The sequence below is a fragment of the Sebastes fasciatus genome, chromosome 19, assembly GCF_043250625.1.
Source record: "Sebastes fasciatus isolate fSebFas1 chromosome 19, fSebFas1.pri, whole genome shotgun sequence".
Classification (NCBI taxonomy): Eukaryota; Metazoa; Chordata; class Actinopteri; order Perciformes; family Sebastidae; genus Sebastes; species Sebastes fasciatus.
In genome coordinates this window covers 21,112,490-21,126,494 of record NC_133813.1, presented here as the reverse complement: position 1 = coordinate 21,126,494, position 14,005 = coordinate 21,112,490, and the positions used below count along the sequence as shown (strand labels likewise).

The 14,005-nt window shown below is 38.3% G+C and overlaps 1 protein-coding gene across 1 annotated transcript; it reads right to left on the bottom strand.

Annotated features, from left to right (window-relative positions):
• Positions 1–2,952: 2,952 nt before the first annotated feature.
• On the bottom strand, positions 2,953–13,798 carry anxa4 (annexin A4). The gene is made up of 13 exons (XM_074617191.1): positions 13,658–13,798; positions 12,139–12,188; positions 10,851–10,938; positions 9,749–9,843; positions 8,743–8,856; positions 7,401–7,491; positions 6,719–6,798; positions 6,209–6,265; positions 6,041–6,134; positions 4,793–4,888; positions 4,326–4,384; positions 4,079–4,201; positions 2,953–3,193 (listed from the first exon to the last, which is right to left on the bottom strand). Exons 2-13 carry the CDS (start codon positions 12,145–12,147, stop codon positions 3,137–3,139), a joined length of 963 nt encoding a protein of 320 aa, XP_074473292.1. The 5' UTR covers positions 12,148–12,188; positions 13,658–13,798; the 3' UTR covers positions 2,953–3,136.
• Between the last annotated feature and the right edge of the window lie 207 nt (positions 13,799–14,005).

The following is a 14,005-nucleotide window of genomic DNA, read 5'->3' as shown; positions in this document are numbered from 1 at the left end:
CACGGAAGTGTATTTCGTGGGAGCTTTTTATGACTCAATATGTGTGAAGCTAATGTAACATGAGTCAGAAATGAATTGCCAATGGCGCAAAGAGAGTATCATTTCAGAATCCAGAAGCCCCCTATGCTTATTCCTGACCAATACACAGTCCCTCGTGTGGAACATGCTCTGTCCTGCCTGAATGGTAGTCAGTGATCTCAGGAGTGGCTATTATCAGATCCCTGCTGACAAAGAAAAGACAGCATTCACTTGCCCAGCAGGATTTTATCAATTTGAGCGGATGCTGAAAGGATTTTGTAGGGCACCAGCCACATTTCAACAAGTCACGGAGAAGACTGTTTGTGATATGAACCATTTGGAAGTTCGGGTGTAGCTCGATGATGTAATCGAACACTGGAGGAGCATGAGCGGCGCCCTCATAAAGTGCTGGACAGATTAACGGAGGAAGGACTAAAGTTTTCTTTGGATAAATGTCTGTTCAGTAACCTACCATGGTCATGTTGTGTCTATTAATAGCATTGCTACAGACCCTTCAAAGATTGAAGCTGTGAAATCGTGACCATGCCCAGAGAACATCACTGCTCTCCGCTCTCTCCTTGGCTTTTGTGGATATTACAGATGGGTTGTGAAAGATTTCTCCAGAGTGTCTTAATATCCACTCAACCAGTTACTGCAGGACTGCACTGTGACTGGAAGGCCAGGAGAAAAAGGCAAATATTAAAAAGGAATTGAAAAAGGGAAGGAAACCAAAAATGGACGTAGAGATGCACCGATCGATCAGTTGCCGATCAAAACATACACTTATTATATTGTAATTCATTCCCATGATGCTGCTCAGAGTAATCGTCACAGAGCACACAGCAATATAAAATAGATATTAGAGAGGGAATTAACCTCCTAACACTACCAGCTCATAATATATAATTAAAACTACTAATGGCAATATTTTTTGAGTCAAAGCAAATATTTAAAAAGAAATACATCTTGTATTTGCTATTCATTTGAATTGGGTTTTTATGCAAATAACCTCTACAGATGACAATAACAAAGTAAAAGGATAACATTATGAATTTTTGACGGTTTACACTGACTTTGGGGCGGTTGAAACTGTTTTTTGGGACGGCGGTGAAAAACGTTAGTCTGGAGCCTCGCTGGCAATTATAGTTCTTAGAAAGAAAAGAAAGAGAACTGGAATCAGCAGGTCAGACTTTTAAAAAATCTGAATCGTCTAAGAAAATTGCAATCGATGCATCTTTACACTTCGATCTTGCAGAGCTTTCTCCAAGTAACACTGATGCTTCAGTTGTATTCCTTTGACTCGACATTCTTAGTCAGTCAGAGTCTTGACTTGTTTGTTTTCATATTAATTATCTTCTGCTATGTCTCATCTTCCCACCTACATGTGTCAGAAGCCAGAGCGTTGAGTGTACAGTATGCATTAGGAGGTCCGCTGTTGCCCTGCATGTTATTTCTGTTGCCATGGTAACACCTGCAGTATTGTTCATTCGTATATGGATTATTAAGAGATATTCAGTGAATGTGGATATGAACAAATTTAGGTTCAGTACATTCCTTCAGATATGAGGTGTTACAAGTTCTTGTTTTCTGTACCTGCTTTGTCTCACGTGTTTATCACACCTGTTAGGGTTTTTCTAAATTTCTCAAGGATTCCCTGCACGCCTCAACATCTTGTTATTTGTAATCAAAAGTGAACGTACAGACATATAAAATAAAACACTTATGATCTATAACCTTTCTTTGCAGTATTATCAAAAAATAGTTGATAGAGAAAGTGGTTTCTCCGGGGGTCCTGTTGAAACACTCAAGTGTTTACTTTCATTGGATCATGTTTTATTGTACACAATGAAAAAACTAATCCTCTTTGTGTCTAATGAAGAGACTTCATGCCATGAATTCAAATAAATGAAGGTGCTCGCAAAAAGGATTTATATTGAACACGTCAAAGCAGAAGCATTTTAAAAAAAAAAAAAAAACAGTGTGCAAGCATTTTATACTATTCTCCTATCATAAAATATTTTTAACATTTAGTTGCTGCACGTAAGACAACAACAACGTCACACAAAACAAATGTACCACTGAGACAATGTTTTACAAATCAACACTTCTGGCGTCCGCTTCACAGTTTTTGCCTTAAAAACCTCTGAACGCTCTGAAATGACTAAATGAGGCTTTCAGCAGATGGCCACAGAGGGTGGCAGCCCCTCATAAATGGATAAAGACATAAACGGATGCAGTCATTGTGGCTGTCTAATATGGTGACTGTTGAGCAACCGGTCTCATGAGGGTTTAGTGATGTTTCCTTCTTCCTGTTGGCTGTCAGGGATGAGCGTTCTGCTGTAAAGCCTAACTGGTTCTGCATTAAACTCTGTGTGCTGCATTGAAACAAGAGTTTTACTGAGAAACTAAATTTCAGATGAGTCATATTTTGCAATGTAAAACATGACATTGAGCGCTATACTTTTCATAAAGGACGCTGATTCTCCTACACTGCTTCAGACAAACTTCATGGAGTTATTTTGGTTCCACCTAGTGGTCACCTTGAGTACAACCACTGCAGGTTTATTGCTCTGAGATGGGAGCTGTAAGTTAGTATGAGCTATGGGACGTTCTCCTTTAACTTGATTAGAGCACACTTTACTGCCTCCCAAATCACGCTAGCATCCCGTTAATGTAATTGAGTCAAATGACGAAGGGCTGACTCAACAAATGAGTAATTGCTACCAATTAAACAAATGGACTTCTCTGACTGGACAGTGATTAAAATGTTGCGCTGTAACAAGACCGGGAGCCGGAGGCCAATAACTAAGATTTTATGTTCTTAAAGATGTGAGAAGCATATATATATATATATATATATATATATATCTCTCTCTGACTAATACCATTAATTAATCCTTAACAGAGGATCAATAACAAAAACACAGACATGTGTAAAAGGTCACTGGTCTTTGGTTTAATCGGTATTACAATACAAACAGTGAAACAAGGCACACTGCGGCCAAGAAGTGAAATGTAAAGGGCATAGAAGAAGAGATGAGATACAGGAAGTCATCAACAGAATAAAAGCTCATAATGTGGAATAAAGACAGAGCTGGGTGTTGGTCTGCTGTTTCTTTTACTCGCTTCCACACAGCTCCAGCAGGATTTTGCGGTAATCGCCAGATGTGTCTCCCTACGCAGTGAGAGAAAGATCTGTGAGACTTCAAAGGACCAGTGTAGGGAATAACTGAGCGCAGTCTCATGAGGCCAAACTGGCAACAAGCCCTCTGATATTCTTATATCAGATTCCAACACCAGATATTACAAATTATATGACTACTTCAGCTAATAAAGTGAAATGAACGAGGTAGGGCTGGGCGATAATTCAACATGATAATTTATTGTCTTTCAATGGAATCGTAACTAACGTGATACACAATCATCGAAATTGATAATAACAAGCACATACTATCTAAAATTTCTAAGAAAATCTGATAAAACTCAGTTAAATCAAACTATTGTCTTAATCAGATTACGCTATATTTGTGTGCATGCATGTAAACATAGTTGGTGTTAAGCTGGAAATATTATATATATATTTATATATATATATATATATATATATATATTTATAAATATATATATATATATTTATATTTATTTTTTCTTCTTTATAATTTCACTGAAACTGTTATGTTCATTTTGCACTGAAGTTCCAAAGTAAATGAGAAAATGCTCTTCTAAATACTTTTCATTTGTCAGGTATTTAATTCACACAGGAGTATACAAAATAGATTTTACCATGTGGTTATTTCATATAGATTATTGAACTACCAGATAATATGCTATATCTTGATATATATATCGTTATCGAGATATGAAATGACCTATATCGTGATAGAAGATTTTGGCCATATTGCCCAGCCCGAGAAAAAGGTGATACACTGAATTCTCATCACAGTTCAAAACTACATTAAGGCAATACAGAAAGTTAGAATTGCAATTATTATTATTACAATATCACAGCTGATGTATTGCTGACTACAATATTCCCCGCCCCTCGTTTTTAGAGCCTCACCTTGATGAAGGAGTGGAGAGTCTTGCCATAATTCTTCAGGAACTGCGCCTTAATGTCCAACATGTCGATCTCCGCCCTCGCAACCATTATTCTGATGAGGACACTATCTGTGGTGCCCAGCCCCTGATAAGAGACACACACTGTGTTAATATGCATGGCGTTGGAGTTCATCCCTACTACATAAAGTATGATAACATCAGTTTGCTTTTTTTTAATGGTAGCTCCATTACAAGCATGAAATATTTACCTTCATTGATTTGTATAATCGTTCTGCGAAGAACGCGGGCTTGTTCCTTAAGCATTTCACTGTAAAGCAAAACAAATGCATGAGGTGCAATGCTCTCACAACATGAATACAATTGACTTATGTGTGTAAGCTCAGTGTTTTAAAAGTCGCTTCCATCTTTACACACAGAGGGTGGAAAAGAATAAAAGAGACGCTTCCAATCAAAAAACATTTTGCCTCTTGTGGCTGAAAGTTCCTAATTTTTTAGATTTTGGTGACATCTTTGGTGCCAGCCAGTCACTGCAGTGTGTTTCTGCACTGCAAGTACTGAATTGTTCGGTGTTTTCTGCCTGTAAAGTTTGAGTGGTGGGTTCTGCTTTGTCTGTGACTGTGATCATTTCAAATTGAATGTTTTCACAACAGGTTTGAATCTTTATAAATTGGCAATAGGTGTCTCTTTGATGGAGCGTGTCGCAGCAGAAACAGACCTATGGCCAGAAAGACGTCCTCCAGACAGCCAGACATCTCCCTCTTAATGCTGTCCTCAATGTCTCTCCCAGAAATCTTCTGATACTCGTCGAACACTGAAAGGAAGAAAACAACAATCACTGTCACACATTGTTTTTTTCATTATCAAACTCATGACACAAATACCCTTTTCAGACCAATATTGGCACGTATATGCAGGAAAACCTGCTAAAAATAGGCGATAGACTCCTTTCCCGTTGCGAGTATGCCGTGCCTTTGCACTGTTTTGTTGTTGTTTTTTTGCTGATGTGTCACGTTCGACGTCAAAGACGCGCCGGCTGGCACTGGAAGCAGGGTTGGTAAACTGAAAATGTTACTTATTCAGTCTCTTATTCAAACTCTCAAACCAGAGTTGGTGATTTTTGGGATAGTGGAAAGACCGACAAAGATGGTTTTGATTAGTTATATTTTAGTGTTTTTAGAGATTTAAGATTATCAGCGAGGTAAAATGACTGTTGTCTGACTGGAGTATGGTGGTTTTGAAGAAAGCATATTAATTGTATGTCCCTGTTGATTTCATTTATTATATATTCACTTCAATGTGCGTCACAAAGCATCGCATCAGAAAAGGGGAGAGAATTAGCGTGTCCACCCGGGTGTCATGATTCCATTAGTGACGGCGAGATGAAGCTTCATGAAGCTCTGAAGCTCTCCAGCAAATCGGTTCGCAAAAGGGTTCATTTCACGAGGCTTCATCTGGACTTTATATGCACACGAAACCACCTATTGGTCAAAGAATGTAAAACAGGCACATATATATTCCAGATATGTGGCAGTGGTTTAACCGGGCAGAGGGCAGTGAATGTGGTTGTGTAACTAAAGGAAAATGATAGATGGGAGACATTATTCGTTTTTATTCAGGATTCAAGTTCACAACTGTATTTCGGCTGTGGGCGTCTTCAATGACGTCATTGGTCTAAAACGATACAAGCCTAGATACATGATTCACAGAAAAAACTTGCGTTTGTAACCTTTCCCTCTGATGGCAAAAGCCAGATGTTAGTGGGTGTTGGTGGGTTTTTTGTCCAGTGAGAAAGGGGCTAAAGAGAGTGAGTGTTTGGTCATTAAACTGGAACAAAGGGTCCCTAAAATCCCCAGTCTACTACATGACTTCTGTAGCTAGTTTAAGTAAAAGGAAGTATTTTCATGTGACACACAACACTTATGAACACAAGGTTCTTAAGTTTGTGAATATGCTGTAAGAATACCTCGCAGCAGATGGTTTCGGTTCCTCACACAGAGCACCGTGAGGAATTTAACCTCGTCCGTTCCCCATCGAGCCTCACCAGCCTCATAGATATCCTGTAAATAACAGATGTTTAAAAAACTGTCATAATTGAAACCCATATTTTCATTTAAAGAACCTGAACTCTTGCCTTGGCATCCAAAATAGCCTGGGCCTCGTCCACTTTGTCGCTTTCATCCCGTCCAGCCTGCAATGCGGAAGACAAAGCAGCTTAAGAGAGAACCAGAGTAGAATTGCACAACATTGGAGACGAAAAAAAAAGAGGTAAAACATGTTTACGACGCAGAAGTGACTCTAGCTTCCTGTTACCAAAACAGATAATGGTTGATAAGGTAGTTGAACTTCCTGCAGACATTTTACAAGTCATCTTGTGACTCCAAAAGAATTTCAAAATACTTTCATTGTTATAAATCATCTCTAAATGAAATGGAAATCAATCTCATAAAGTTTTCCAGCAAGGAAGCGAATACTTATACTCTACTTTTATAAGCTTTACTTTGTTTTTACTTGAACTGCAATATTTCATCAACTTGAATTTTATTCAAAATTTCATATAATCCATTTTTATATGATCTGTAATAATGTGGCATATAAGATTTACATTGGCCCAAGCTAGGAGAGGTTATTAACGTTTGCTCACCGTCAGTAAAGAGACCAAAACCCTCTGAAACATTCCTGATGTGTCCCCACACACGGCATCTTCCAAGTCTTCTCCATGTTCTGCCATGAAACGCATAAGAAAAGAAGTTAAAATATAAAGCATGGAATCGAATACCTGTTCAATTGTAATGACTATTGGGCAAAAAAATCAATAGAAACTGACAGAAATCTCATAGAAAGCCATTTGGTATGTGGTGGCTGTGTATCTATGAGATTAGTAAAAAAAGTAATGTTTGGACAGCACATTTACAACTGAATACAGTTCCATTAATATTCATTGTGTTGTGATCTAAATTCACCAACTATGCTGGATTAAGTGATACAAAACATGTAACAAAACACTACACAATAAACTATTTATTTATACACATTGAAAGACATTTTAAAAATACTTGCCGGCTGCTGTCATTGCAACCACAAGAACGAATACCCAAACAATAAATAGAGCCACATGGAGAGCAGCAATGGCTTTTATGAATAATTTATGCCATCCACTGTTTTCTAGTAACGGATGTCATTGCATCTCGGATTCTCCAAATAAAGAACAGAGGCTGAGTCACTGATACACAATATCGGATATCATACAGAACCCATAGGCACCAAACAGACACTGAGGTGTACCACGACCTGATGTCATAAATTCACAGAAGTGACGCACTTACCTTTCTTGTAGAACGCATTGATGGTTTTTATTTCGGCATTTGACCTTGAAGCCAGAACATCGATGAGACCGGCCTCTTCTGTTCCAGCCCCCTGTTGATGAACGTTTATGGGTTAAAAACAAGATATGAAGACACGAGGAGGGTGTGATGCTTTTCACTGAAAACATGAGACAAGTTTATGAACTAAAGGAAACGTAGCTTAAAGGCTGTGTAAAGCAAAAATAAATATGCACTGTGGCTCTCGGCCCCAAGCCCATTTGTTCCTACATGTACTGAAGAGACATGTCACTAATACAAACAAACAAAAAATATTTTCTTAAACAGCTGGGCACTGTAGTTTTTAGCAAATGTTACTCAAACAGGTGTAAATTGTGTTTGGGACTATTTTCAGTCACGGATTAATACACAATGAAGGAACATGTCACACAGTGCAACTAGGGATGTCATGAGAACCGATACTTTCCGATAAATTCTGAACTCTGTACTCATTTTTCTACAGTACCCCAGGTACCATTAGGGTTTGAGACTAACGTTGTCCTGGGCACGATATAGAAAATGTATTTGGAACGCAATAAACTCACTATCGACGTGTCGAGGGGGTGCGTCCTATTTTTCCACCATTGTGAACAACAAATCCGAAATTGGCAAGAAGAGAGCTAGTTAATGTTAACAGGAGGTGCCATTGATTTACATTATGATGCGTTCAGGCTTTATTCAGTAAAAATGTTGGCGTATTGGGCAAAGGTAAGGTAAATTCTAGCATCATGATGTGTTCAAATGTAATCTTGTAAAATTTCATTTTTGGCAAGAAACTTGAATATTAATTAAAATATAATATTCTTCAATAATAAATAAAATATGAATTAATTATTAATTCATGAATTAATAATTAAATACAGTAACATAAAGGAGATGTTTTCACAGCAATATAAAATAGATAAACGAGAGGGAATTATGACCTGTTTAACTTCCTAGCAAACCAACTTCCATAAACTAGTATGCAAACGGTAATAAAGGAGTGTATGTTGAAGTACATGGGATTTATTGTTTTACTTTAGTTTTTTTACCGTGGTATCAAATTGGTATCGAGAATTGTGGAATTTTACTGGTATTGGTATTGACTTCTAAATATCTGGTACCGTGGCATCCCTAAGTGCAATGGTGTCTGACTGATGTGTTTTTGGACAACAATGAAGCTCTACGGCACAGAGGAATAAGATAAATTGGATTTTGTACAACATTTGTTTGAGGATGAATTCATTGCTGGTTTTGGTGTTTTCATTGGCTTTGTTGACAACGGGGAAAAACATAGACTATCACAAGACTCATCCTAATCTCTGACCTTCATTGCACTTTTCAGCTCGTAGGCATCGTACACGGGCGCCAGCATCAGCAGACCTAGAACGACGCTGCAGAAGTTCCCACTCAGCTCGGAGGACAGATCATCAGCCAGGTCCTGCAGGAGGACGGGAGCAGATGGATTAAACAGGAAAAAAAACCAGCCCACCAGTCATCCCCAGCACTTCAATAATATCAATCAAGAGGTAATTAAAGCTTGTAAGTAAGTAAATCTTGGCTTTATGTGTGGGGTTTTTGTGCTGCCAGCGTGGACATCATGAGACATGACTTCACACATTCCAGCAGCAGGACATGTGTCTCCGCTAGAGGGTGTGGTTTCTGGACACAGTTTTGTGAAACTGGCCTGTGCGACCACATGTGGGCGTCGCCGTGTGCAACATGACTCACTCTTTCTGCCTGCGAGGATTCCTCTCACAATCTTTGCTTTTTTTCACTGCAGCTCCCTCAGTGGAGCTTTCAGATAACTTTATCGACCTCTTGCCGGACAGTACACAGCGGGCTGGTTATTATCTCATCATGTCAATAAAATAAACATCCAACTTCCTTAATAGTTAATATATTGATCCATATAATCTTGAAACAGAGAAACGGTCAGTGAGAAGCGTACGTTTTTTTTATGGGGGGAAACATTTTCCCTTCCTACAGAAGACAAGGCTCTCTCTGTCCTGATCTTTGTTTACGGGGGTATTCACTTCTGCTTTACAGTTAATGGTTAACTTTACACATTATCAGCTCTATGTTAGCACAGCAACCTGAAGTGAAAGAGTGATGGGAGCCAACACAATGGAATAAGAGATGACACATCCACTGCTGCTGCCAATAGTCTGCAACAAAGCTGCTTTTTTTTTTTCAAATTCTTCTGCGGCTCTAGCTGTCATTTCTTTGCTTCTTCTTCTGCTTCTCCATGCATGTTGACTTATGGTGAAAAACACACTCATAAAAAAGAATTTGTTTGCTGCCTTTGAGTACAGCTCAGTCAAAACACTCACCTTCCCCACTGTTTGTTTGTAGGCCTCTTTAATGCGCTGCCTCTGGGCAATAGTACGGCGTGCTAGGACCTCGGCGATGACTGCCTCATTAGTGCCTGCAAGAAATAATACAATATAGAAACCTTAACTTATATTCATCTTAAATGTTTAGGGCTGCGACTAACGATTATTTTCATTGTCGATTATTTTCTCAATTATTTGATTAGTTATTTAGTCTATAAAATGGTGAAAAATGTTGATCAGTGATTCCCAAAGCCCAAGATGACGTCCTCAAATGTCTTATAGATATTCAGTTTACTGTCTTAGAGGAGGAAAGAAACCAGAAAATATTCACATTAAAGAAGCTTGAATCAGAGATTTTTTTTTTTTTTTTTCTTAAAAAATTACTCAAACCAATTTATCGATTATCAAAATAGTTGTTGATTAATTTTAATAGTCAACAACTAATTGATTAATTGTTGCAGCTCTAAATATATTCATATATTCCTGTTCTTGGAGCCCAGTGTGTACTGTAGGACATAGAATCAGGCGGGAGCACTGCAACCCTGGAGATGATCCTAACACACAGTTGTTTGTTGGCATCGACATGGAAACCATCTGTTTCCAATAGCGCTCAAACTAGAGTCAGGGGAAGATGATTAAGCTAACAAATGCTAACTGCATCAACATTCCACGCTATAAACTAGCTGTCAGTGAAATAAATGATTTCTTGTTATGCACTCCTGAATGTTTGTTAGGGTGAACCTCTTTGAGTGGCACATACCTGGTTTCAGAACAGTGCCACCCATAATGAAATTAGTTTACTACTACTTCTTGCATGATCATCAAAGTCCAGATTAATTTCCCTCCATATCGGGAGTGAAGAGGAAGCTTTACAACACAGTGTGTAGAGGTGAGGCAAAGTACTAGGACGCACTCAGCCGAATGAATGGGCTATGAAAACTGAAAGCTGCCATGACAACACAAGCACTGAGCAACGCTGAATTTAGCTTTCAAACTTTCCTGGAGAGGAAAGAATATTTTTTTTCCCCCTCATGGAAGCTTAGTCTTAATGACACGGTGAAACATATCTTTAGCTGATGACGGTTTGTGGATCACTCACCAGCTCCCTTCATGGCTTCTCTAAGAGTCGCGGCATCCGCCTCTGCGTTAAAACCAGACGCCTCAGTCACCACTCCACGGTTTCCAATCTGATCATGAATGACAAAAAAACAGTTAATAGTATTAAAACAAAATAAAATGAGCAGACGCAAAGCTTAAAGTCCCCTTTCACTCAAATGTGATTTGCTTATTGTTACTTTCACTTGGATGGTTGACCTTCACTGTGCAGAATGATGTATTTGCAGTTTGACACTAGAAGGCTGTTTTCATGTGCATGTGCCGAAGGGAGAATGTTTCTGTGTGAATCTGAGTTCAAGGTGTAGGGGTTTGAAACATCCATTGCACATATTTGACATGTTTTCAGTGAAGTAGGAAACAGTAGAATGTTTTCATTTCAAAAGTTTAACTAACTACTATCGCAGGGTTGACACATAGAGACAACCATTCACGCTCACATTCACACCTACGAGTCAATGAACCTACGCTGCATGTCTTTGGACTGTGGGAGGAACAGAAACCCCGCACTAACACGGGGGGATGTGAGGCGACAGTGCTAACCACTGCACCGCCGTGCAGCCCGAAATGAAAACTATATTTGCATATTGAAAGATTCTGGATTTTTATATAGGAAGGAGAAGATGTGCTTTTAAGAATGTGCAAATAGTTTATGGAGCTTTTTTTGTAAAAAAAAAAACGACAAATAATTCAAAGCAGAGTATTTAACATCTGGAGGGAACCTTTTGAAAGCCAAATCTATAATGCTAAAACATAAAGCAAGTAAACAGCATCATCTTTTCATGAGTAGGGTTGTAACGTTTAGGAGCTGTGAAATCTCTTTTTCAGACCTTCATCGCAAACTTGTATATCTATTACGAGAATCATCAGGCAATTTTAGTTGAAATCAAAATAACTAAAAGGATTTTTTTTACACTGCTTTATGAGTTTTCACATTGATGAAATTGGCTAAACTGGATGTCTAAATGCAAACTTAGAAATAACATTTATTATAAATTCACACAATTTGTGTCTCTGTTTAGTATTAAATAAACATGACAACAGACTTCTATCACCGGTTGCAGTAGCAATTGTGAATGTCAACAGCACCATATCATTACAGTAGAATTATAATATTTAATAGCTGCCCAGCCCGATTCAAAACCAAGCACAACATAGCCGTACTATGTCCAGTGCACAGTCTCTACTGGTGATGCAAATAAATGTAAATGTTGTTTACATAAGTTGTCTGTTGTGCACACACAGGTGGGACAGCAGCCATGGGACGGACTTACCGCTGCCATTGTAGGAAGAGTGAAGATTTCCAAACTGGAGGTGCAGAAAGCTACAAAAGAGTAAATACATAATTTGTCAGTCACACAAGAACCGGTTTATAACACAACAAAAGAACTAATTAGCGGCAGCATCAAGTTTTAGGGGCTAGTTCTGAACGTGACCCTCATTAACCTCTGATCAATATTGTATGCGCGTTTCATCAGAGAGGGCTTCCCGTCACACACATTTGGTCACGGGCTCTCTTGTGTCCCACATCTGTGCCGGCGTCCCGGGAGCTAATCTCATTTAGTGTTTGTTTGGACACACCTGTGTAATTACTCCACTGAGAGCACAGGTAGTAGGGTTTCCACTCCTTCCTGTTTTCCTGCAGGACGGGATCAACTTACCCACTGATGGGAGTTATCATATATCTGTCAAAATCCAATACGTTTTAAAACATATTGAGAAGACTCATTTAGTTTACAAGCCTGCAGAAACAGCCCAGATGTTTTTATATATAATAATACAATTTTATTTATATAGCGCTTTTCTGGATACTCAAAAACACTTTACACAGATAAAATGATCATAAAACAAGGACATCATAAAAATATAAAACACACAATATTAATTACACATTAAAAGCAGTTCTAAAAAGGTGAGACGTTGACAAGACTTCCCTTTTAAATTACAGTTTGTATTACTAATCAGACAAAAAAAGACATTTACCTATCAAACATAGTGGCCTGAACTGTGTGTGTGTAGGTCAACAGAGTGGTTTGTGATGTCAATACAGGCCAGGTAACTCCTACAAAACGCTTCACACCATGTGTAAGGCACCACAGAGTGTAAATAACCACAAAAGTGGATCATGTTTCTAGAAGGACAACTGGTGTAAATACTAAAATCCTCTTCTGACTACAACACCCAGTAGCTCCACAGCAGTGTCAACACAGTGTATTCAAATTAACTCCTGTGTAAATGTGTACATTGATAATTTTCAGTGTTTGAAGGTCATTAACTTGTCAAACTTATATCTGGATGCAACTGTTTTTTTTCCTGTTAATGGGCATTAATGTCAAATTCATTAGTATATTTCATGTTTATTTATTTTTTTACTTTGAAAGCAATGATAACCCTCTAACAAGTACATTTTATTAATTTATTTTTATTGTGTAAGAGAGTTGAAAATTGAGCAATAGTAGGAAAGGGTAGTCCTCTGTACGCTGAAAAGGCTTCACCCTATGTTTCCAAAGTTATTCCAGCTATTATGATTAAATGTATTACCCAAAGCAGTACAAATATACACTATAATGTTCAGGATAGCTTAATTGAGTAATTATTAAAATGCAAAAGAAAAAAGTCTCATCTAAAGTGATCCAGGAAGCAGAACTGTAACATTTCAGTTGGCATGAAGTTAGTGGTCACACCCTGCAGACTAGAAGACTCACCGCCTCAGTCTGAGCTCTATACTCTGACGAATTAAACACCGAAAACCACCCTGAAAACATGACCGACTGCACCCTGAACAACACCTACCTGTCCTGAAGACAAAGTACTCCGAGTGAAGCCTGACGAAGAGGTTAAAGCGTCAACGTACCGGAAAACTAAACCTTATAAAACTTCCAGCTGCTTTCACGTCCCACCCACTGGGATGCTAATTACTAACAGAACCTCCTTGTGATGCTGCGTTCATGGACTGTCGGCACTACTACAACTATTAGGAAATATTGTAGTTTTTTGTTTCTTTTTACTTCAAAATACGAAAATTATTTGACAGCTTGAGTTACTTTACAAATCAAGATTTTTGCATGCAAAACATACAAGATCTATAAAATATGAATGAATGACTTTATTTCGAACATAAAAATAAATAAATACAGTATA